This window comes from Marmota monax, unplaced genomic scaffold, assembly GCF_021218885.2.
Source record: "Marmota monax isolate L192 unplaced genomic scaffold, Marmota_monax_Labrador192_F-V1.1 WCK01_AAM20220418_F8-fsc00078, whole genome shotgun sequence".
Classification (NCBI taxonomy): domain Eukaryota; kingdom Metazoa; phylum Chordata; class Mammalia; order Rodentia; family Sciuridae; genus Marmota; species Marmota monax.
The window spans coordinates 2,723,106-2,749,105 of NW_026694865.1; the positions used below are offsets into that span (position 1 = coordinate 2,723,106).

At 42.9% G+C, this 26,000-nt stretch overlaps 1 protein-coding gene across 1 annotated transcript in view; it reads right to left on the reverse strand.

Annotated features, from left to right (window-relative positions):
- Nox5 (NADPH oxidase 5) overlaps window positions 1-26,000 on the reverse strand; it is a 54,704-nt gene that overhangs the window by 15,726 nt on the left and 12,978 nt on the right. The window contains 8 exon segments of the mRNA XM_046426672.2: window positions 6,467-6,566; window positions 7,196-7,280; window positions 7,565-7,689; window positions 8,234-8,278; window positions 10,091-10,285; window positions 12,439-12,581; window positions 23,399-23,531; window positions 25,120-25,302. Of these exon segments, the coding sequence (XP_046282628.1) occupies window positions 6,467-6,566; window positions 7,196-7,280; window positions 7,565-7,689; window positions 8,234-8,278; window positions 10,091-10,285; window positions 12,439-12,581; window positions 23,399-23,531; window positions 25,120-25,302 (1,009 nt within the window).

The following is a 26,000-nucleotide window of genomic DNA, read 5'->3' on the forward strand; positions in this document are numbered from 1 at the left end:
ACTAAAAATTAGAAGCCATAAGTTTCAGCTGCAATTAATGAGAAATCTTGAAAGAAATTTGATGTAATAAAATCACTGACTCAAGTGGTTCTGAGGATGCAAAACTCCAGTTTAGCTGTTATCCTTTGTTTACACAGATCAGGAAGAAGGAAATAGCAAAATATTTATGTACCAGTAACTAGAAGATTTATATTAAATCCAAACCTTTCTTCTAGCTTGTCATCACAAAATTGAGTTTCTAATGAATTAATGTATGTAAAAACATTGAGGATGAAGTCAATGCTCTATAAATATTTGCTATAATTGTTATTTACAAAAAGGGCAAAGAGCTTTCCTGAAATATTCCACGGTTTAACAGTTATCTCCCAGAGACTGCTGACGTGAACATCAAGGGTTTGACTGTTTGTCATAATAAACTACATCTGTTTGACTGTTCCTTGTAGAAAACTGTGTTTGTTTACATGAACTTTTAAATTGTGTTTATCAAAGGAATATGCATTCACTCATGACAACTTGTGATAATTAAAAAGCCACATAAGATCTAGTTCCCAGGAACTCAAACAGTCTAAAAGCCTATACCAATTCTCTTGAAGTTAGAAACATATCTAAAGACATTCCTCTTTGTATGTTATTGCACAAGTAAAACAAAACAGCAAATAATGAATCTTAAAAGATTCATTTTAGAATGCAGTGCAAAACCTCAGTGTTTCTCAAAGAAACACCATGGAGACAGGGATGTGACCCAGAGAAACATTTTTTCATAGCTAGAAATGATGATAGTAAACACTAGGTAAAAAAAAAATGTAGGCTACAACACTTGGGGGCTGGGGAAGGTTAGGACAGGGGAGGACATTCCAACATTCATTTCTGATAAAAATATAAAAGAAGGGACCAAACTGTTAGAGATTCCCTGTGTGATAAAGGGTGCAACCATTTCCTTAGACACTCTCTACACTCTGACTGCCACCTCACCAGGAAAGATGCTAAGCCCTCATCCCCGAGAAACATACATGTTTCTTTAAAGTTGACCTCAACTAATGAATCATGTATAATGAAAATTTGTGTTGGAGTAAAAAGATCCGTATTTACCCTATAAACTTAAATGGCTGGAGATGTGTACAAATATATGAGGCAATGGTTCCCAGCAGGTGACAGAGGTCTGTCACTGCCAAGGAAACAAATGAAACAGGCCCTACATTGCCTGGCACCAGTCTCACGGAAGCGAGGAGACAGCTGGAGTGCAGGGAGGCCAAGTCAGCTAGAATTTGCTAGAGACCATATTGCAAAAGGGAACGGTAGAGAGGAAGAGGGGAAGGGAAGAAAGGAGAGACTTTGGAAGGGAGGATGAGATGGGGGAGGAGGAGACAAGGAAAGGAGAAGGGACTCTGGAAGAAAGGAAGGCAGGAAGCAGCACACTCACTAGCTCGGGAAATTCTGCATAAAGTTTCCTCTGAGTCTTTGGCTGAGTGATAGTCTGTACACATGTGAAAGAAAATTACCAGAAAACACTAAGAAGAATAATACCTAGCGTTCCAGCAGAGCTGGGAATTTGTATTCCTACCAAGAAAGAGTGGAGAGATGGTGGGATATACAGGACACTAGGCAGACTCCTCAGAAGTGTGTCATCTTAGTTCTAGGGCTAAATATGTGAAATTGTGCTCTGGACACCCTCTAGCAAAAGCTAAAAGAGAGTCTTAAAAGGATCCACAGAGTCCTACATTACTCAGCTGTGCACCAGAACAAAGTACAGTACTATTAAAATAAAATGTCACAAAATCTAAAAACCAAAACAATTTAAAATTCAAATTGCTTGGTATCCAACAAAAAAAATAATCATACATACAAAGAAGAAGAAGGAAAAAAAAGATTTATCTGGGAGAAAATTAATAATTAGAAACATCCAGAGATAACAGAGATGATGGAATTAGTACACAAAGATGTTGAAACCATATTATAAATGTGCTTAATAACATCAAAGCAAAATAAACAAAACAAATACGACAAGGAGAGAAATGGGAGACATAAAATGGAACTTCTACTGAAGAAAAATACAAGAACAGAAATGAAAAATACATTGAATAGAATTAACAGCTATTCTAAATCCTCTGATTTACCACATAAATTTTAGAAGCAGCTTGTCAACATCTAATTTTTTAAAACCTGCTCAAATTTTGATTAGGATGGAAATAACAGAAAAGTCTCTAAAGAAGAAAAGACCTATGAACTTAGAGGCTTAGCAAATAAAGACATAGCAATAAAAACTATCCAAAATGAAAAGAAAGTGGGGTGGGGGTCAGGGAAAGAAATACACTCTCTCAGTGACCTGTAGGATAATATCAAATGGTCTAACATATGAGTAATCAAAATGACAAGAATGGAAAAAAGAAAAAAAATGTAAAGAAAAAATGGCTGACAAACTTCCAAATTTGATAAAAACTCTAGGCTCTACAAGTTCAATGACCTCTGAGAACAAGAAATATAAACAAAAACACACAAAGAGTCATCATAATAAGGGGGGGAAATCTTAAGTGGTAAAAAGAGGAAAAATTACTAAAGAGGAATAAAGATAAGTACAAGAGTTATCTTGTCAGAAACTATGCAAGCCAGAAGACAATGGAGGGAATCTTTAAAGAAGCAAAGGAAAAAAATTAACTGATAACAATATTGTTAAAAAATCAAGGTGAGGTCGAGTATAGTGGTGTATACCTGTTATCCCAGCAGCTTGGGAGGCTGAGGCAAGAATATCCAGAGTTCGAAGCCACCCTCAGAAATTTAGCAAGACCCTCAGCAGCATAGTGAGACTCTATCACAAAATAAAACATAAAAAGGGCTAGGAATGTGGCTCAGTGGTAAAGCACCCCTGGGTGCAATCCTCCAGTACCCAAACAAACAACAACTAAAAAAAAGCTAAGGTGGGAAAAAGACTTCTGGTGGAAAATCAAAAGCTAAAGGAATTATCATCTGCATTATTTTAGATACGCAATACAGGAAATGATATAGGGAGTTTTTCAAGCAGAAGGAAAATTATCCCAGATGGAAATCTGGAAATACGCACAAAAATGAAATGAACCAGAAATGGTAAGTATGTGTATAAATGTAAAAGAGGTTTATTTTAATTTAAAAAAAATTTTTTAAAGATGACCTTAGATAATACCTTTATTTTATTTATTTATTTTTATGTGGTGCTGAGGATCGAACCCAGCACCTTGCACATGCTAGGTGAGTGCTCTACCACTGAGCCACAACCCCAGCCCCTTAAATTTCTTTTTGAAAGATAATTGACTATTTAAAGCAAAATAAATAACAAGGTACTGTAGGACTTATAACATGTAGTAGTAAAATGACAATAAAGGAGAAATTATGGTAAGGATAATGCTGTGCAATAAGTAGTGTAATAGTATTTAAAGATAGACTGTAATGTTAAAGATGTATATTTTAAGCCCAATAGCAACCACAGGAATAATAAAATCAAGCAATATGGTTAGTAATTAAATAACAGAGATAAATGATATTATAAAAACATACAATTAATCCTAAACTACACAGAAAAAGAGGGGGAAAGGAAAAAAAAGAGAGGGACAAACAGAAAACAAAACCAGGATAGTAGATTTGAACACAATTATATCAATAATTATGTAAAATATAAATGGGATAGAAACTCCAATTAAAAGGCAAATATTATCAAATTGCATTTTTAAAAAGAAAGAGTTATAGGTTGTATAGAAGGAACTCACTTTTAATGTAACAATGAGACTGGTAAAAAGAATGGAAAAAGAAATATTATAGCATAACTAATTTTTTTAAAAAAAAAACTAGAATGGCTCCATTGATTTCAGAAAAAAAACAGACTTCAGAACAAGGTATATTATCAGAGATGAAGGATATTATATAATGAGAAGGTGGTCGATTCATCAAGAAGTCATAAAGATCCTTAATATGTATCCACCTCTGTTGTGCAATGAAGACTTTGGCCTCTGTCTCTGGTTCTTGGAGTGAGACTAGAAATCCTTGGAAAAAAATTAACTGGGTATTCATATGTAAAAATTAACTTCTACCTTTAACTCTCATCTATACAAAATTGATTTTGAATGGATAGTTATTTAAATAAGTGCTTCTAAAAAGAAGGCAATTTTGTTCCCACAGACATTTGACAATATCTGGAGGTATTTTATATTTTCATGACAGGGATAGGGTACTACTATTTTCTAGTGAACAGAGGTTGAAAAGTAGCTAAAATCCTAAGATGTATAGGAATTATGCATATAATAAGAAATGATTTGGCCCAAAATGTCAATAGTGACAAAACTAAGAAATTCTAATTTAAATGAAGAGCTGAACTACAAAATATATAGCAGAAAACACTGGAGAAAATTCTCATGACTTTGAGTGACATAAAGATTTTAAATATAACACAAAAAGAAGAGAAATAAAAGAAAAGACTGATAAATTGGACATCATTAAAAAGTAAAACAAGGGGCTGGGGTTGTGGTTCAGAGGTAGAGAGCTCGCCTAGCATGTGTGAGGCCCTGGGTTCGATCCTCAGCACCACATTAAAAATAAATAAATAAAATAAAGATATTAAAAAAAAGTAAAACCTTTGTTCTTCAAAAGACAGTTTAAGACAATGAAAAGACAATGTTTTGTAAAATATCCAGCTAATAATGGATTTGTTTCCAGAATATATAAAGAGTGCTGACAACTAAGTAAAAAGAAGACAAACATCTGGATTTAAAACTGGGCAAAATACTTGAACAGACACCTCGCAAAGAACATGTAACAGCTAGAGAAAAAAGAGGGATTAAAAAAAAAAGGGATTTCACAAAAATAGAAAGGAGACCAGTCAAATAGAAGGGAATTGAGGGGAGGAAGAAGGGAAAGAAAAAGGAGAGTACTGGGAAATGAAATAAGCCAAAACTTCTGTATGTGTACAAATATGTCACAAAGAATCCCTCTTTTATGTGCAATTATTACACACCAATAAAAAACAACACAAAGAACATGTAATAACAAGCCCACAAGAAGATATTCAGCATCACTAGTCACTAGGAAAATGCAGTTCAGAGCACATTAGGAGATCACTCACATCCACTAGAATGGCTGAAACAAAAAAGGCTGATGAAGGTATGGAGCACCAGGAACTCTCGTTCACTTCTGACGAAAATGTAGAATGGAATAATTGCTTTGGAAAAGTAGTTCAGCGATATTTACACTATTGAACTTAATACTTACCACAATACTCAACAAACCCGCTCCTAAATATTTATCTGACAGACATATGAATAAACGTCCATACAAAAACTTGTGTCAAAATAATCAAAAAATGGAAATAACTCTACTGTCCATCAACTAGTGAAAGGAAAGACAAATTGTAGCATATTTGTAAAATGGAATACTACTCAGCAATAAAAATGAATTCAACTGTTTATGGATACCTGCAACAATGAGGACAATTCCCAAGGTGCTATGATAAGTAGAAGAAGTGGACATTCATATGATTCCATGCATATGAAATCTAAAAAAGGCCAGATTGTCGTGATAGAAAGCAAATCGGTTATTGCCAGGGCTAACGGTCAGGGGAAGATGTTGACTGCCAACATGGTATGGAGATGGGGAAACCTTTTGGGTAATGAAAATGTTCCATAATTTGGTTGTAGTGGTGGTAACACACTGTATGCATATGTTAAAATGTCATTGTATTTATTGTACAAAAGATTTTTCTAATTTTATTGTATGTAAATGATGCCTCAAAAAACAATCCAAAAACAATTCCACCATGCTTCTGCTTAGAAGCATGATGGAATGTGTATCCCTGAGCTCTGCCTTCAGGAGAGCTGAACTAGAAGGTCAAGGTGGGGCCTGGAGATCTAAAAGATATCATAAAAAAGAGCAGTTATGAAAATAAAGAATATACATTTTTATAAAATGTGAAAAAGAAAAGAAAAACTTGGAAAAAATTCTTTAATATGTTTAGAGTAATCTGGACCATGGATGGAATTATGAGTGATTCCCCTCCCTTTTTTTTTTTTTTTTTTTGGTTCAGGGATTGAACTCAGGGGTGCTTAACCACTGGGCCACATCCCTAGCCCTTTTTTGTATTTTATTTAGAGACAGGGTCTCACTGAGTTGTTTAGGGCTTAGCTAAGTCGCTGAGGCTGGCTTTGAACTTGTGATTCTCCTGCTTCAGCCTCCTGAGCCATTGGGATTACAGGTGTGCACCACTGTGACTGGCTCATTTTCCTTTTTTTTTTTTTTGCTTTAAAAAAAAACTTTACAAAATATTAAATTATAGTGGACCTTCCCCATCTTTCATAGAAATGGAACAAACACTTTTTTAAAAGACACTGAGTTCATATTAAAACGGTTCATTTTATGGTATGTGAACTTCACCTCAATAAATCATTTTTTAAAAAGAGACCTTGACTCCCCAGTCCCTCCCCACAGGCTGCAGGACCTGTCCCTCTCCTACCGTCTTGTGCCTCCTGGGCCTGGTCCATCTCCAGTTTGGTCAGCAGGCTCACAAACCACTCAAAAGACCTCTGGTCTCGGTTGATCCAGATGAAATCCACCTAGAGAGAGGGGCTTCAGCTCAGAGGAGGGTCTCCCTCATTCACAGCGTGCTCACATTTGTGGTCCCTGGGCCCTGAGGACCCCCAGTGTCTACACATGGTCAGAGGGGAAGACAGACACACAGAAGTAAAAAGACTCGCCCAGTTTCCAGAACAGCATGACCAGGACCCAGGTTCCTGACTCCAAAGCTAGAATTTGTCTTTGTAAGCAGTGTTCTGAGATATCAGCTTGGGAAAGACAGCTATGCAAAATTACTGTTTAGTTCCCTGTGCACAATAATGACTTTCCAAAAGGCAAACATGTTTTCATCTCTGAAACCACCATTGGGTCATGGATGGTAAGCATGAGGCTTGGAGCTGGGTCCCTGAAGGTGCTTCTTTTCAGGGCCCAGCGGGCTCTCAGAAGTGACGGGAATGTTGATAGCAGAGGCCTGGACATTTAGGAGGGACCAGGAGAGCTGGCATTTTGGAGGAAAAGAAAGAGAAAGAACAACTTGGAAGGAACAAGGGGGTCCCAGCAGAGGAGAGGTAGGGTATCCCTTCCTGCCTCTGCACGGGAGCACTGGCTCCTGCTCCGGGAGGTGTTGGGGAGAAGGTCCGGATGTCTGCCTGCGGGAGGCGGCACCCACCTTGTGCAGCTTCATGTCGTGGTCCTGGAGGCCCTCCATCCAGGAGTGCTGGCAGCTGGGGCAAACGTGCTTTCTCTTTTGGTGCCTGAGGGGAAGCAGGAGGAGGGTTTTTTTTAATTTGGGGGGTAATTGAGACTTTTCAGGACCCCAGAGAATAGTGTAGAAGGTAGGAAGTAAGGATGGGGTGGCAGAGCCCACCCTATGAGGAAGAGGAGATGAGACACAAAATAAGGCGGAGGACAAGGAGGAGAGGGAAGAGAAGAGGGGAGGGGGAGAGGTGAAAGGAGGGGTTAGAAAGTGGGAGCATCGAGGGGGGCCGCTGTCAGGACAGGCCCAGGATGTGGGTGGGGCCATGCTCTGTGCACTCACCTGTGCATGATGCTCTGCAGGATGGAGGCAAAGGGGGTGATGCCGATACCTGCCCCAATGAGCACGGCGTGCTCCGAGGCAAAGATCCTGCGGGTGGAGGTTCCATAAGGGCCATCGATGTAGCACTGTCACAGGGGGTGAGAGGAATGAGGACTGTGGGGAGAGCTGCACTCCCCCGAGTGGAGGAAGGTCCCCAGGGCCTCAGCACCCTTTTATACACAGGCAGTCAATCATCTCCTAGGCTCGAGGCCAGGTCTAAGCGGCTCCTACTCCAGCCCTCTTTCCACAGGCTGAGCTCTCAGCACACTTCTGGAGAAAGCCCTAGAATGTTAGGATGCAGAGCTGGTGACCAACCAGCATCCCTGCTGAGCCTCCATCACTTCCAGGGTGTGTGTTGTGGGTGCCAGGGAGGCAGGGAGAGAGAGCACAGAGCCCTCCCCCCCACACACCATCCCTGATCCTGGAGAAGAAACAGGCAAGGCAGGGCACCCATGGGTTTAAGGACAGGAGGAGGGTTTGGTTAAATAGTCTGGATACCTGGAAGTCAGCCCCGGGGAATAGAGGAATAGAAGGATCAAGAGCCAAAGTAACCTCCTCACAAAGGCAAAGAGGCATTTCCTCAGAGGGGGAAGGAGGTCTCCACCACAGCCATTTCCTGGAGCCTCTTACCTTGATGTTGCAGAATCGATGGTTCTCAGAGGACATCTCAGAAGCCTGCAGGGAATAGAGCAGAAAGCTGAGTCTGGGAAGGACAGCGCTGGGCATTTCTTAGAAGCTTGCAAGCCCTTGCCAGTCTGAGCAACTGTATTGAAAGGGAATTGCTTTTACTGTCCAAACCATTTCAGGATCCTGGATCCTTTTTAAGGAGGAATATCAGCAGTGTGCTGGTAAACTGGCTCCTGGTGGGGGGCAGGGGGGTCTCAATCACCAAGAGATTAGCATATGTCCATTTCTGTGGCCTAAATACCACTGGCCCTCCGTATCCACAGGTTCTACAGACACAGATTCAGCCCAGTGTAGATTGATAATATTTAGGGGGAAATTGTGCCTGTAGTAAGCATGTATAGAATTTTTTCTTGTTATTATTCCCTAAACAATATAGTATAACAACTATTAACATATGTAAATGTCCATTTAAAGTGTATGGGAAGATATACATAGGTTGCAAAGTCCACATGATTTTATTTATGGGCTTCAGCAGATTTTAGTACCCAGGAGGGTCCTGGAACCAATCCCCCTTGGACACTGAGGGACAACTGCACTGCCATCATAGCTCCCAACATATGACCGTGTTTAATAACTAGCTCACGAAATGGGAAATTTAACAATCAACTTGTAGGATTCAGTGTGAGTCAGCTCCAGAGCAAGGCTGGGGAAGACTCAATCACACCTTTAGCTGCATGTTCTCATGTCTGGGATGGAATGTTCTTTTCCCTCTGCCTAGAGCCCCTTTGCTCTTCCCCGGCTGTCAAATCCCTGTGCCTTGGTCCATGTCCAGCTCATTTGAAGTCACATTTCCTCTTTGAGGCTTTGCCCAGGTGCTTCAAGAAAGAAAGGTACCGAGGGCCTGGGGCTCTGCCCTGGGGCTGGTGCCGGCCCTCTGGGGGGGGGGGCGGGGTCCGGCTCTGCCTGCAGTGCCTGACTACTCCAGACCTGAGCACAGGTAGACGGCCAGACACACATGCAGGTCAACACCCTTGCTTCTAGAAGGGGAGGAAGCAGAATGCAGAACAGGCTGCAGGAGCCTGTGATACCTCCCTCAGAGGAGTTGAGGCTGAGGGTGTGGAAAGGACTGCCCAGTTCCCCAGAGTTCCACATAGAGACTGGGTCTCCTGTGACCCATCCTATGTCACATTACACCATGCTGCTTCTTCATCTTGGGGTGGGGACTGCTTAGTGTTGAACATAAACTGCTTGTGGGGGTTTAGGAGGTACCTGGGAGAGGGCTGCTCCCCTTTCAATTTTCTCTAATCCTTCTGATAGCAAAGAGAAAGACTTCAATTCTGGCTAACACATCTTTAACAGCTCCTTAAGACTAACTTCTTAGAGAGTGCTGATAGACCTCTCCCCGACCCCTCTCTGTTTTCTTTTAACAAAGTGAGAAGGGGAGAGGGAGAGTGAAAGTGAGAAAGGGAGTGTGTACCTGCAGGGAGTAGGCCTGTGGGCGGAGCCTCAACAGGCAGAAACATCTAGAGGAATTTAATACCATGTTTTCATTGTTTTTACTTTAGAGTTAGCATGTTTCTGGCACACAATACTGATTTTCCATTAAAGATAGCAATCTAAGGAGTCTTTTTAAATACAGTTTAGAGTACTGTGGTGATGTAAGAGAATATTAAGTAGAAAATATTGCTAATGAGCTGTGAATATGGCAACAGTTACAAGGGTGGAGGCAGATGGTTGGCTGCAGAAACCCCACTCCATGTGGGTCCTGCCTGAGAGTGGGCTTGCCCTGAAGCCAAGGATGCCAGGCCAAGACCCAGCACCCCTGGGCAGACATGTCATCCTCCACTTCCCCGGCCTTACCAGGTCCCCGCCCTGAGAAGAGGCTCCCCACCATGCTGGGGTCCCTTCCTCAGCCTTTATGGGGTCCTGGTCTTTGTCCCCCTGGCACTGTGGTTCCTCGGTCCTGTAGGACATCAGTTCCATAGCAACATTCTTGCTGGAGGACTCAGCATCCTGTGCTGAGGTACAGGAGTGGCTGGGCTGTGGTTGCAAATCCTGTTTTGTTTCAAAACAGAAATTGCTTTAATATTCAGAGTCAATTCCTGTTAGTTGTAAAAACATCACATATTATAGAAATAATTAAACAATAAAATGAAAAAGTACAGGATGACAGCTACCATAAACATTTTCTCTGCTCTTTAGACACTCTTTTCTTAAAAAAAAATATTTTTTAGTTGTAGTTGGACACAATACCTTTATTTTATTTATTATTTTTATGTGGTGCTGAGGATCGAACCCAGGACCTTGCATGTGCTAGGCAAGTGCTCTATCGCTGAGCCACAACCCTAGCCCCTGGACACTTTTTTCTAACATACACATGTGTATGGGCACACATATCCACACACACACAGACACACACCTGCACACACACGCACACACACACTTATTTTATACCAATGGAGCATCCTGCTTTGCAATCTGTTTTTCCCACTTCTAGCTTTCCATACTAACAAGTTGAAATTTCCATAATCTTTCTTAGACAACTTACTATTCCATTATGAGGGTGATCAGTAATTTCTCTGGCTGCCTTCTGTTGCTGGGCCTTCTGACTGTCTTCATTTTCTCATTATCATGAGCGACCATGCGATGTGGAATAGCACATTTCCTGTCATTATCCCTAGACCCTAGTTTACTTCTCTGCATAGCATTTGTTGTCGCCTGACGTGTTACATGTGCATTTCATCTGTTCAACGAATGCCTCTGCACCAGAAGTTCAGCAGTGCTGTCTCTTTTGCCTACCGACATATCTCTAGCATCTAGAACAGAACCTGGAGAACAGTAGGTGCTGCGCTCAGTAAATATTTGCTAAAGAAATGAATAGGGCTTTTTGTGCACCTGTCCAATTAGCTTTTTAGCATAAATCTCTAAAAATGGAATTGCTGGGCCAGTGGGTGTGCATATTTAAAATGCTGACACATATGGCCAGACTGCCTGCCAGAAAGACTGTGCCAATTTATTCTGTGGCAGCAGGGTCTGAGGTCCCACGGAAACAACCCGCAGTGTGTCTTCCTGCTGGTTCCCAGTGTGCCATGGCTCATCCGGTTTGCAAGTCAGCTTCTTCCTTCAGGAAGTTTCCTCTGATTACTGGAAGAAAACTTTTCTTTTTCCTACATTTTCCTCCACATCCCACAGTTTTGCTTTTGGCACCATTCTGGAATGATCCTCTCCTCTGGCCAGATAGGATTCTACCTGGTGCCCCCACTCCCCCAGCACCCATGTTGAAGGCAGCGCTGGGACCTGCGGGGGTCAGTGAGTCCTCCTCCTTTGACCTTCAGCAGGGTTCTCACATATTAACTAGTCTCCAGACCAAGAGGCGGAGTCTCGTGTTCAGCTACCCTCAGCTTCCTGGTCTAACCTTATTTCTTGGGGAGCTGCTCTGATCCGTCCCCATTCCTCTCTCCCCCCACCCCCAGTACTAGGGATTGAATCCAGGAGACTCAATTGTTGAGCAACATCCCCCAGGTCATTTCATTTTTTATTTTGAGACAGGGTCTGACTATGTTGCCCAGGCTGGCCTTGAACTTGCCATCCTCCCGCCTCAGGCTCCCAAGTCCCTGGGATGACAGGCATGTGGGCCACTGTGCACAGGCTCTGTTTCTCCAAACCCTCCCTGGCACTAGCCACCTGGCAGCTTTATGGGCTTCATCAAGGCTCCAGAGGTAACAGTGCTGTTACTGCTGATGGTAATGATGACCCAGGGGCCCACCTGGACCATGCTGCCATTTCCCTCAATACTCCATCTGCATTCTTTGGGTCAGTGCTTAATGGGATAAGATGAGAAGGGTGAGCCATGGAGGAAAACTATCTCCATTTCAAAGAAAAATAACAGGCTCAGTTAGGTTGACAGACAAGACAAAGACCATGCAGTTAGAGAGTACTGTCCAAGAGACTTGGAGGTCAGAATGTTTCTGGTCTCAGTTACCCCACTCCTTCCACTGCTCCCCACCTTTTCTAATGCAGGAAATCAGGATGGAAGGATCTGAGGTGGTCAGGCTTCGAAGAGGCTCTTGGACCACACAGTCAGCCATTGCCTAGCCCACTAATGCTGCCGTCCAGACTGTGTGCACAACAGCTGCTCCCGCTGACCAGGAAGAAAGTGACTTGGTCCCCAGGGTCTGCCTCCATAGAGGGCCCTTGCAGCCACCTACCTGGGGTTTCCTCTGACTCCTTCTCATCCTCAAGCTCCTTGACAGCCTCTTGGAATCACAGCCCACGGGGTCTGACACCTTGAAAGACTCATACAGTCTGTTTGTCCACTGGCCTTGGGACCGGATGTGGAGCTCGATGGTGTCTGAGGGAGAGAGGGAGGTGTCTGTGCTGGCCTCCAGAAGGGAGCAGGGCTTGTCTCACTGGAAGCATTGCCACTGGGCCTCAGTGGTCTGAGTCCCGGTTTGAATGTCCTTCCTCAGGACCAAACTAGCAGCCACAGCACTGGACTTGGATCTTTGACCTCTCTAGTGCAGCCTTTGATCCTTCTTGATGCAATTAACCAAGCTCAATTGGGGCTCTGTCTCCTCTAACAGGGGAGGGGTGAGGGTGCCCCCAGCAACCCCCTAAGGGTAGGGCTTCCGCCTCATTCATCCGGTCAGGGTCTCGCCAATATGGGGATCTCCCCACACCGTTACTGTACAGGTAGGTGCTCAGTTCACAGTAGGAGCAACTGCTTTCACTGCAACCAGGCCTGAGGGGTAGCAGGTGCTTATTAAGCTACTCTGTTTAGTGAATGACTATGAATGACTGGTGCTAAGGTGTTATAGGGTGGCATAACCCTCTGCTGGGGGTGCCAAAATGAACCTACCATTTCAGAGCAACGGCCATCTGAGAGATCTACTCTGATCTTGCCCTGTTGCTTTTTATTTTTTACTTTTTTAAACTATAGACTCTTTTAACAGTCCTGTGAAGGTAATGGATAGCCTCCCTCTCAGAATAAGGCTTTTAAATACATAAATAAAAAATTTTAAAATAAGTGTACCACTTGTGATAACTTTGAAATAAAAAAAAAGAAATTACAGATGAAAACAATTATAACGAGACATCAAAATTAAAACAATTGTGATTTAAGAATGTATGTTCTCTTAGATCAAACATGACAGGTAATCCACCAGGAACTACTGATCACTGAAGTAATGAGGAGATAAATGACATCCTGAGGTAGCAGCAACTGTATATGATAGAAAAAAAAATCTGGCTTTTATCTTGAAAAAATAAAATACAAGTATTGTTAGTGTGACTGCATATGTAATTGCAGAAGATGCTCCATTTCAGTTCAAGGTTAGTGAAAATAAAAACATCTCCTTTGTTCCCAGTCCGAGTTCATGAATAGCAATATAACCTGGTTTGACTGTATTTTATAGAAGCGGAGAGAGGTGAGGAGTCCCTGAACTTTGGGCCTGCAGCCCAGGTCCTGTAGCCCTGCTCCCTTGCCTCTCTGCCGTTTCCTCCCTGACTGTCCCACCCCTGAGGCAGGTCAGCCAGCTCTGCATCAAAGCTGCCCTGTGTACCAGTTCCAGCAGACTCACTGGGCTCCTGGCAGGAGGATGAGAATAGACAGGAAGTCCCATCTCAGGACTCAAGAGATGGGCAGATTCCAGGCTGAGCCCCTGATAAAAACCTTGCAAGAACTGGTCAAGGGACAGGGTCGGTAGGAACATGGCGGAGGGAAGGGAGTGAGCCGCCCTGTGCCCCTCGCCTCTGCACCTGCAGATCTCACCTAGTCGGAATACTCCGTCTCTGAGAGTGTTAGAGGACCCCTATCCAGCTGCTCTCCGCAGAAATCACCAGCGCTGTGACCCTGCAGGGCTCTGGGCCTCAGAGTTCCAGTAGGACGCCTGGTTGGAGCAGGACCCAAAGTTGGAAGTTCTAGCCCACACAAGGCTCCTCGAGCACCTTAGCAGAATCACCTATCAACACATCTGCAGATCGCCAAGACTTCGCTCGGCTCCCACACAGGTCACTCAGCTGCTGCCTACCACAGCACAACACCATCGCCGGACTCCCAACACCCAGGCACTGAAAACAGACCTCCGCCACCTTGGCTCAACATTCCAGCCATATTAGCTGGGGGCAGTTTCCAGATCGGATCTCCAGGGGCCAGGTACCAGGTTTCCAACATTCCCGGTCTCTAGCGGCGGTAACCTAACACAGTAGCTGCCCAACACAGGTGTGCGGTGCAACCAGGGAGCTGCCCATGGGATCCCCGGGGTGAGAGTTTCCTCAATTGGGAATGGCTAGGGGAGAGGGAGAGAGGGCTAAAGTCTGGAGCCTAACAGACCAGGAACTGGGAAATCTCCAGGCAAGAGAAGGAGATAGTACCGGGGCTCAAGTCATATGAGTGGTCCCAAAAAGAGACCCGTGAGGTGCAGTCTCCCTGCAGGGACTGGCGGATGCCACTCCCCACATCCAGGTACCCTGCGCCAGGACCAGTTTTCCCACCCTGGTTACCTCCACCATCTGGATGGCAGAGACACCAGCTTACAACAGAGGACCCCACCTATTGAATGGGGAGAGAAGCAGGGAAAGATACGGATCTCTAAAGCTAGCTACAACCCTGGTTTCTTCCTTTGAGTTTTTTGTTTGTTTGTTTGTTTTTTCTCTTCTATCCCTCCATCCTCTGGCCCTTACATCCTTAACATATGTGAAACCAAGAAGTTTGCATGAACTAGGTCTTTGAGGTCTGAGTCATTTGAATAATATAATATACAGCTGTTGTATATGCCCTTTTTTTCTTTTCCTTTTTATTCTTTCATTTTTCTTTCCCCCTCCAAATTTTACTGTTTTGACATCTGTATTTCTAAATACATGTGTGTTTGTTTTATGTACTCTACTGTCATCCCACGTACTTTCCTACCCTAAATTACTTCCTGTCTATTCTCTTGCTACTAACCCTCTTCACTAGATTTCTCCTTCACACTTCCTAAGATATATTAACTCTAAATCCTCACATCCTACCTCCTCAGCATAACGTCCTACGCCCCACCCCCAGTTTATTGTCCACTGTAAGAAACTGTAAACCTTTTTACAAAACTACTGATTGTATTTTAGATAATAATTGAATCCAACATTTCTGTACATTGAGACTAAACTGTAAATGTCTTAATAACAACAAATTGTTCAAAGGTGGTATATTGTTGATATTGGGATCTGTTAACATTGTCCTTCCCCATAAAAGTGAGGTCTTGGAACCCTACAAGAGCACTTCAAACCTATAGGGTAAAACACAATAACAATCAAGACCCACAGAGCTGGAAAGGAAGACAATGAGCAACATGAAAAGACAAGGGAAGAAAGTACCCTCAAACAAATGAAGACACCACATCATTAGAATCATTGGTAGCCACAGCAGGAGAAAGGACAGAGAAGGAGTTTAGGATGTACATGGTTAAAATGTTCTGTAAACTCAAGGAAGATATAAGAGAGCAAATACAAGCAGTGAAAGAATCATTTCAACAAGGAGCTACATAAATAAATTCAAGAAGCAAAAGATCACCTCAACAGGGAGATAGAGGTTCTTAAAACAACAACAACAACAACAACAACAAAAAACAAAACAAAACAAAAAAAACAGAGGGTTGGGGTTGTGGCTCAGTGGTAGAGCACTTGCCTAGCATGTGCAAGGCACTGGGTTCAATCCTCAGCACCACATAAAGAAAATAAATAACTAAAATAAAGGTATTGTGTCTAACTACAACTAAATATGTATTTTAAAAAAACAGAAATTCTTGAAGTGAAAGAAATAATAAACCAAATTAAAAGCTCAAATGAAAACATCACCAACAGAGTAGACCACTTGGAAGACAGGACATCAGACAATGAAGACAAAATATATAATCTGGAAAAGAACATAGACCACATGAACAGAACATTCAAGAAATATTGGAGAGCATAAAAAGACCAAATTTAAGAGTTATTGGGATAGAGGAAGGCATAGAGGTCCAAACCAAAGGAATGAACAATCTATTCAAGGACATAATATCAGAAAACTTTCCAAACATGAAGAATGAATTGGAAATCCAAATTCAAGAAGCCTATTGTATGCCAAATGTACAAAATCACAACAGATCCACACCAAGGCACATTATAATGAAAATGCCCAACATACAGAATAAGGAGAAAATTTTAAAAGCCACTAGAGAAAGGAATAAGATTACATATAGGGGAAAACCAATTAGGATAATGGCAGATTTTTCATCACAGACCCTGAAAGCTAGAAGACCCTGGAACAACATAAATCAAGTTCTGAAAGAAATCTTGTATCCAGCAAAATTAAGCTTTAGATTTGAAGATGAAATAAAAACCTTCCATGATAAACAAAAGTTAGAAGAATTTATAGCTAGAAAATTGACACTACAAAACATCCTTGGAAAAAATATTCCATGAAGAGGAAACAAAAAACAACAATGAAAATCAGCAGAGGAAGGTAGTACCCTAAAGGAAAAACTAATCAAAGAAGAAAATCAAGTCAAGTTAAATAACAAAAATAAACAAATATGGCTGGGAATACAAACCATGTCTCAATAGTAACCCTGAATGTTAATGGCTTAAACTCACCAATCAAAAGACATAGGTTAGCAGATTGAATTAAAAAAAAAAAAAAAGACCCAACAATATTTTGCATCCAGGAGATTCATCTGATAAGAAAAGACATACACAGACTGAAGGTGAAAGATTGGGAAAAATCATACCACCCACATGGACTGCAGAAGCAAGCAGGGGTTTCTATCCTTGTATCAAATAAAGTAGACTTCAAGACAAAGTTAATCAAAAGGGATAAAGACAGACATTACATACTGCTCAAGGGAACTATACACCAATAAGACATAACAATCATAAATATATATGCCCCAAACAATGGTTCAACTATGTTCATCAAACAAATTCTTCTCAAGTTCAAGAGTCAAATTGATCACAACACAATAATCTTGGGTGACTTTAACACACCTCTCTCACCACTGGATAAATCTTTGAAACAAAAGTTGAATAAAGAAACTATAAAACTCAATGATACAATCAATAACTTAGACTTAACTGACATATATAGAATATTTCAACCTGCATCAAGCAGATACACTTTCTTCTCAGCAGCACATGGATCCTTCTCTAAAATAGACCATACACTATTCCACAAAGCAACTCTTAGCAAATACAAAAAAAGTAGAGATACCACCATGTATTTTATCAGATCATAATGGAATGAAATTGGAAATAACGACAAAAAAAATTAAAATTACTCCAACTCCTGGAGACTAAACAATATGCTACTGAATGAACAATGGGTTACAAAAGACATCAAAGAGGAGATTAAAAAATTCTTAGAGGAAATGAGAACATAGACACAACATATCAAAAATCTCTGGGACACTACAAAAGCAGTTCTAAGAGGAAAGTTCATTGCATGGTGTTCATTCCTTAAAAGAAGAAAAAGTCAATAAATAAATGACCTCACTTTACATCTCAAAGCCCTAGAAAAAGAAGAACAAATCAACAGCAAAAGCAGTAGAAGGCAAGAAATAATTAAAATTAGAGCTGAAATCAATGAAATCAAAACAAAAGAAACAACTGAAAAAATTGACAAAACAAAAAGTTGGTTCTTTGAAAAAATAAATAAAATTGACAGACCCTTAGCTACACTAATGAAGAGAAGGAGAGAGAGAAAATCAAATTACCAGCATATGTGATGAAAAAGGTAATATCACAGCAGACACTACACAAATACAGAGGATAATTAGATATTATTATGAAAACTTATACTCCAATAAAATAGAAGATATTGAAGGCATCAACAAATTTCTTAAGTCATACAACTTGCCCAGATGAATCAGGAAGAGATATACAATTTAAACAGACCAATATCAAGTGATGAAATAGAAGACGCCATCAGAAGCCTACCAACCAAGAAAAACCCAGGACCAGATGGATACACAGCTGAGTTCTATAAGACCTTTAAAGAAGAACTAATACCAATACTCTTCAATTTATTTCAGGAAATAGAAAAAAGAGGCAGCACTTCCAAACTCATTCTATGAGGACAATATTACCCTGATTCCAAAACCAGGCAAAGACATCAAAGAAAGAAAACTTTAGACCAATATCTGTAATGAACATAGATGCAAAAATTATCAATAAAATTCTGGCAAATTGAATACAAAAACATATAAAAAAGATTGTGCGCCATGATTAAGTGAGATTCATCCCAGGGACGCAAGGTTTGTTCAACATAAGGAAATCAATAAACATAATTCATCACATCAATAGACTCAAAGATAAGAATAATATTATCATCTTAATAAATGCAGAAAAAGCATTTGACAAAATACAGCACCCCTTCATGTTCAAAACACTAGAAAAACTAAGGATAACAGAAACATAGCTCAACATCGTAAAGGCTATCTACACTAAGCCCCGGGGCCAACATCATTCTAAATGGAGAAAAATTGAAGACATTCCCTCTAAAAACTGGAACAAGACAGGGATGCCCTCTTTCACCACTTCTATTTAACATAGTTCTTGAAACACTGGCCAGAGTAATTAGACGAAAGAAATTAAAGGGATATGTATAGGAAAAGAACTTAAATTAGCATTATTTGCTGATGATATGATTCTAAAACTAGAAGACCCAAAAAGCTCCACCAGAAAACTTCTAGAACTAGTAAATGAATTCAGCAAAGTAGTAGGTTATAAAATCAACACCCATAAATCAAAGGCATTTCTGAATATCAGTGACAAATCCTCTGAGAGGAAAATGAGGAAAACTACACCATTTACAATAGCCTCAAAAAAAATAGTTGGGAATCAACTTAATAAATGAGGTGACAGATCTATATAATGAAAACTACAGGACCCTAAAGAAAGAAATCAAAGAAGACCTTAGAAGATGGAAAGATCTACCTTGCTCTTGGATATGCAGAATTAATATTATTAAAATGACCATATTACCAAAAGCACTAAACATATTTAATGCAATTCCATTCAAAATCCCAATGGCATTCCTCATATAAATAGAAAAAGCAGTCATGATATTCATCTGGGAAAATAAGAGAACCAGAATAGCTAAAACAATCCTTAGCGAAGAGTGAAGCAGGTGGCATCACTATACCAGACTTTAAACTATACTACAGAGCAATAGTACCAAAAACAGCATGGTATTGGCACCAAAACAGACTGGTAGACCAATAGTACAGAACAGAGATTAACCCAAAAAATCACAATTATCTTATATCATACAAAGGCACCAAAAACATGAATTGGAGAAAAGATAGCCTCTTCAACAAATGGTGCTGGGAAAACTGGAAATCCATATGCAACAAAATGAAATTAAACCCCTATCTCTCACCATGCACAAAACTCAACTCAAAGTGGATCAAGGACCTAGGAATTAAACCAGAGACTCTGCGTCTAATAGAAGAAAAAGTAGGTTCTAATCTTCATCATGTGGGATTAGGCTCCAACCTCCTTGATAAGACTCCTATAGCACAAGAATTAAAACCAAGAATCAATGAATGGGATGGACTCAAACTAAAAAGTTTCTTCTCAGCAAAAGAAACAATCTATGAGATGAATAGAGAGCCTACATCTTGGGAGTAAATCTTTACCCCTCACACATCAGATAGAGCTCTAATCTCTAGGGTATATAAAGAGCTCAAAAAGCTAAACACCAAAAAAACCAAATAACCCAATCAGTAAATGGGCCAAGGACCTGAACAGACACTTCTCAGAAGAGGATATTCAATCAATCAACAAATATAAGAAAAAAAATGTTCATCATCTCTAGCAATTAGAGAAATGCAAATCAAAACTACTCTAAGATACCATCTCACTCCAGTCAGAACAGCAGCTATTATGAAGACAAACAACCATAAGTGTTGACAAGGATGTGGGGAAAAAGGCACACTCATACATTGCTGGCAGGACTGCAAATTGGTGCAGCCAATATGGAAAGCCGTATGGAGATTCCTTGGAAAACTTGGAATAGAACCACCATTTGACCCAGCTATCCTCTCCTCAGTCTATACCCAAAGGATTTAAAAACAGCATACTACAGGGACACGGCCACATCAATGTTTATAGCAGCACAATTCACAATAGCTAAACTGTGGAACCAACCTAGATGCCCTTCAGTAGATGAAATTAAACCCCTATCTCTCAGCATGCATAAAACTCAACTCAAAGAGGATCAAGGATCTAGGAATTAAATCAGAGACTCTGTCTAATAGAAGAAAAAGTAAGCTCTAATCCTCATCATGTGGGATTTAAAAAATGGATTTGGGGCTGGGGATGTGGCTCAAGCAGTAGCGCGCTCACCTGACATGCGCGCACGCTGGGTTCGATCCTCAGCACCACATAAAAAATAAAATAAAGATGTTGTGTCCACCAAAAAGTAAAAAATAAATATTAAAAAATTCTCTCTCTCTCTCTTTAAAAAATGGATTAAAAATGTGGCATAAGTACACAATGGAATATTATTCAGCAATAAAAGAGAATAAAATCATGGCATTTGAATGCAGTTGGAGAAGATAATGCTAAGTGAAGTTAGCCAATTAAAAAAAATGGTGAATGTTTTCTCTGATATAAGGTGACTGACTCATAGTGGGGTAGGGAGAGGGAGCATGAGAGGAATAGACAAACTCTAGATAGGGCAGAGGGGTGGGAGGGGAAGGGAAGTGGGAGGAGGTTAGCAATGATGGTGGAATGTGATGGACATCATTATCCAAAGTACATGTATGAAGACACGAATTGGTGTGAACATACCTTATATACAGAGATATGAAAAATTGTGTTCTATATGTGTAATAAGAATTGTGATGCATTCTGCTGTCATGTATTTTTTTTTTTAAAAAAGCAATAAAAAAAAACTGGTCAAAGGACTGGGTTGTGGCTCGGTGGTAGAGCACTTGCCTGGTATGTGTGAGGCACTGGGTTCAATTCTCAGCAAAACATATAAATAAATGAATAAAATAAAGGTTCATTAACACCTAAAAAATTTTTAAAAAAGAACTGGTCAAATACTTGACATGTTCATAAGATAAACATCTTGGTATCCAACCCCAGAATACCATGTGGCCACAAGAGGGAAAAGCTCTACATTCCCCAACATGCAAAGACCTTCAGGACATCCTGCCCACTGAGTGAAAATGGGCTGCAAAGCCATGGGTGTGTGACCCTAGGTACGCAAAACAGTCTTGAATCTGATTATCTGTGTTGGAATAGAGAGATCTGGAAGTCTGTTCACCAAAGGACTGGCACTAATTTTTCTTTGGAAAAAATTAGTTGAGGGATTTTAATTTTCCTCTCTACATGTTTCTCTATTGTCTGAATTTTCTGAGAGTATACACATTTATTTTTAACAAAGCAGAAAAAGAGAAATATGGGAAGAAATGGCATGTCCTCTCCAACCCCGAGCCTGCCTTTGTTCTGTGGTCACAACCCAGGTGATTCCAGGGTGGAGACTGTGCAGCTCTACGTGGGGAACCCTGGCCTTGGGTCTGCACCTGAGCTGTAGCAACTGGGCCAGAGGCTCTGCTGGCGGGGGTGGGAGGCATCCTGGGAGGCATTAGGAGCTCAAGCTTCTAGTGGTGTGAGTGAGAGAAGCCCTGGTGCCCTTTACCCCTCATTTAGCCAAGCAAGGCTCTGCTGTGACGAGTCACCCAAGATCTTCCCTGGCAGGAGGAGCCGTGCAAGCTACCCTTGCCTGCTGGAGGAACCACCTGTGGTGGGAAGGCTAATTGCTGGCTGGCCAGGAGAGAAGGGGTCAGGGGCTGGCCCCAAGAACAGCCTAGGACCTGAAGGAAGCATGTGCATGGGTGCGAGACAGAGGACAGCTGGGTAAAAGGAGGACAACTGAGCAGTCCTATGGGTGCTGGGGACCCAGAAAGAAATGGAAGTTCAGGGTTAGGGAAGAAGAATGCAAGGGCTTCAGCTGCCTTAGGTCTCTACAATGCTCATGTCCAGGCGGGAGTGTGGAAACCCACCCCCCTTGAAAATGCCTCGTTCTCCTCTGAGCCAGCTATTCCCATGCTTAAGAACCATCTACGGCTCTCAACTGCCTGAATCATCTATCCCAATTCCAACTCTGCATTCAACGTTTTCCTTGGTCCCATCTTGGCTCTAATTTGCTTTGCGGGCCACATTGCCTCTCTTTCTCTCCCCACCCATCCCTCCTTCTGAAGCCAGAATTAAACAGGCAGTCAGTATAGATAGATAAATCGAGTCAGGTCTGATCAAGGAGGCCAATTTTGAGTGAGTCTGGCAAGTTGGAGACTGTCTCCTGAGGGATTGAAATGTTAATTCCTTCAGAGCCCTTCCTCCACCCTTATCAAAACCTGCCCCTGCTCCAGCCTGTTGCCAGGGTAACCTGTCCCAGGAATTGCCCCTCCTACAGGGAGCTTAAGGTGGTTAATTAATGTGTCCTGGGCTGCTCCGTCCTGCCTTCCCCGCTCAGCCCACCTGTTTCCCACCTTTTGGCCAACCCACCAGCATTCCAGGGCCTGGCCACAGTAGGCAGGAAGGAGAAAGATAAGGGGAAGAGGGCAGGAGAGCAAAGGAAGCCTGGGACAGAAACAGGGCAGAACACCTCACTTCTTGGGATACCAGGATACCAGCCATGGCCCCCTTCTCCCTCCCGGGAGAAGTCTATGTTACCCCTTTAAAAATAAGCCCTGCTTTATGTCTTGCCTTGGTGTGCTTCTCTAATGTTCAAACTTCAACGTGTGGGGAGCAGGACTCACCGATAACCGGGTTATCACCTCCCTACTCCCTGCCCATCACAGGGCCCATGTTCCCTGGTCTTTCTCTTTTTGCTTGTGCTGGCCCCTCTGCCTCTTCCCACACCTCCTCTCCTATCTACTAAACTCCTATTAATCTTTTAAGTCTGAGAAGCCTCCCCACTTATCCCACCAAGCTGGCCCCTGCAGAACCTTCTGGGGCAGCTGCTATAGCCCTTGCCACCCCACTCGGGCAGTTTTCATGTCTTCCCCATTTCCGAGGGAGCTGAGGACAATTTTCAGGACAACTTTCTGTCTCAACGTGGGTCAGCACCATGTTCCGAGCCCCCAGGCTGCAGCAGGCCCACGGCAGGCACTGGGCATGTGTGGTGAGTGGTGGGCGCTGCCGTACCTTTCTGCTCAGGAGCACTGCTGATGGTGAAGGGGTGCCACTCATAGCGAGCGATGGTGGGGATGTTCAAGTACAAGTAGTCCCCAGGCCTATAGTGGAAGAGAGGGGGCCGCTGGATGATGAGATGAGTGACCTGAGAAAGAAGAAGGAGGCCAGGTCATCCTCTCTATACTGGAGCTGCCAGGGGCATCAGAGCGAGAGGGCAGAGCCTGGGCCACCCCTTCCTCCAATGGTGACACTGTCTCTGCCTTTAAGTGGGACTCACCTTGAAGCCAGCCTGCTAGCCTAGGGATGGGTGAGACTTAGGGGAAGGACAGTGGCGCTGCGCTAAAGGGTTTTTAACCCCACTTCTCCCTCCTGGGCTTGAGACTTCCATAGCACTTCCTGTTAGCACCTGGCTGGCATCCCACTGCAATGGGCTTCTCTCCTTGAGCGACAGCATCCTCCTGGACACTAGCTCTAGTTTATTGGGCACTTACTATGTACCAGAGCTGTGAGGAGCACAGTGAGCAAGAGTGCGAGGCCCCACAGCAATCTTCTGATATAAATACTGGTCTTTCCCACTTTAGGGACAAGAAGCTGAGGCTCCGAGAGTTTAAATAACTTGCCCAAGGCCACCAGGCAGGGGGCAGTGGGATATAACTCCACCAGAGGCTGTCTGTCTCCAGTGCCTGGTCACACAGGGCGCTTCATCATTCCGCATCCTGAGTCCTCAAACTGCAGCTGTCCAGAGCTGACCCGCCCAGCACTGCCTCTTTTTTCTCTGTCAATGGTGCCACTCTGACACCTGGGAGGCGGCCTTGGCTCCTTCCTCACTCACCCCAAAATGCAGCGCTACCTCTTGAGTTTTCTGTGGTAGGTGCCCCGCCATCCCATGGCTACTGCCTCAGGGTCAAGGCCTCACAAGCTATGGGCTTCATATTTGCTAGCGCTTCCCAATGGCTCTTCTCCGAGACACTTTCCTCAGAGCAAATAAAGAAATCTAGCTAGAGTATGAATTGTCCATGTTTGCCCCACTTCACCACCATCTCCTCCTACAAGTGCAGGGGTTCTAGCGGCCTGCAGGGCAGGATCCAAGCCTCAGAGGTCTTTCATGGCCACACCCTGCCCACCTCTCCAGCTTCTCCCTTGGTTCCAGCCATGTCAAATTCCTAGAGGTCCCTCAAGTACAGAGTGCCCCTTCACTGCCCCGGGGCCTTTTCTGAGCTATTCTTTCTCTTACCAATACCCTTTCCCAACTTTCATAGCTAGAAAATTCTTATCCAACCCTCAAAACACTGAGGTGGCATCACCTCCTTTATTGATTGATTGATTGATTGAAGGCTTCTCTGACCTCCCAAAGACAGGGATTTAGTACTTTCTTACACTCTGCTTCTCTCTCCAATACAGCTCTGCTCTATGTCAAGGGTTGACTCTTAGAGAGCAGGCGGTGCCTGTGTGACTTATCACAGGCCTGCAACCTTGCAGTCACTTAATATATTCTTACGGAGCTGAATTGGGATTTTCTCCCTTGTCCTGGCCTTTTGCTGTCTGTCCCATCACTCCTCTTCCTAAAGGGTCATACCTGAAAGGCTGGGCCGGGTCTCGCATGGTGTGGGTTTCCTCCATTACCCCGGGCTGCAGTTGTACCAATGTGTATTTCTTTGGGGTCTAACAAGGTGCCCAGCGCTCTGCCCTATCACCCGCCACTCAGGGTTAGAGGAAAGCGCCCCCCCTTGCACCTTGGAGGGGAGGAGGTTGACTTCCACAATACTCAGGGGTGCCATGCGGGACTTGATCAGCCCCATGGCCTTCTCTAGGAGGAACAAGATGCCGGGGACCAGAAGCCACTTCCAGAAGTTAGGCCCATGCAGGATGAGAAGGATCCACAGGGGCAGGTAGGACTGGTGGGTCCAGTAGAACACCTGTGGGGATATGAGGTGGTCACTGCCAAGCTTGAAGCCTGAGGGTAGCACAGAGCCAGGGCTCAGGGCCATCTTCAAAGCCCAGAGCCTTGACTTTCTCTCGGGACAGGGATAGGTAAGAGGCTGAGGTAACCGAGGCGCATTGGTTCTTTGTTCTGGGGCTTGACGGAGGGAGTCTGGAAGGGAAGATTCTGATACAGAGGCAAACATCTGAATGTGCCTGGCAATGTTCTGGGCAAAGCAGAGTGCCCACAAAGGGATCATGGACACCAATGTCCCTGTCCACTGGCCCCTACTCAGGGAGAGGGGAAAGACAGCAGTGGTTTCCTGGGAGGGGAAAAGAAGGAAGACAGTTTAGTGCCTGCTCTACCACCAGCTAGGGGACCTTGGGAGAGTTCCTGACTTTTCTGAGAATCAGAGTCCTCATCTGTCAAATAAGGATGTGGGCTCCTGCTTCAAAGCCTGTTGCTGCCACAGTGGGGATCCATGGCTTCTGTTCCTGATGTGGCCAGTTCAATCCAGGACACAGTTACGGTCTCCAAACCAAGCTGGCCACGACCTTCTAAATCCTGAGCAGACTGGAGGCAGGAAGTGAAGAAGGAACGGACATTTTCAGAGCACTGTGTGCCAGGTATAGGACCAGAAGCTTCGCATATACTACCTCACGAACTTCCTAAAATAATGTCAAAGGTGAAGGA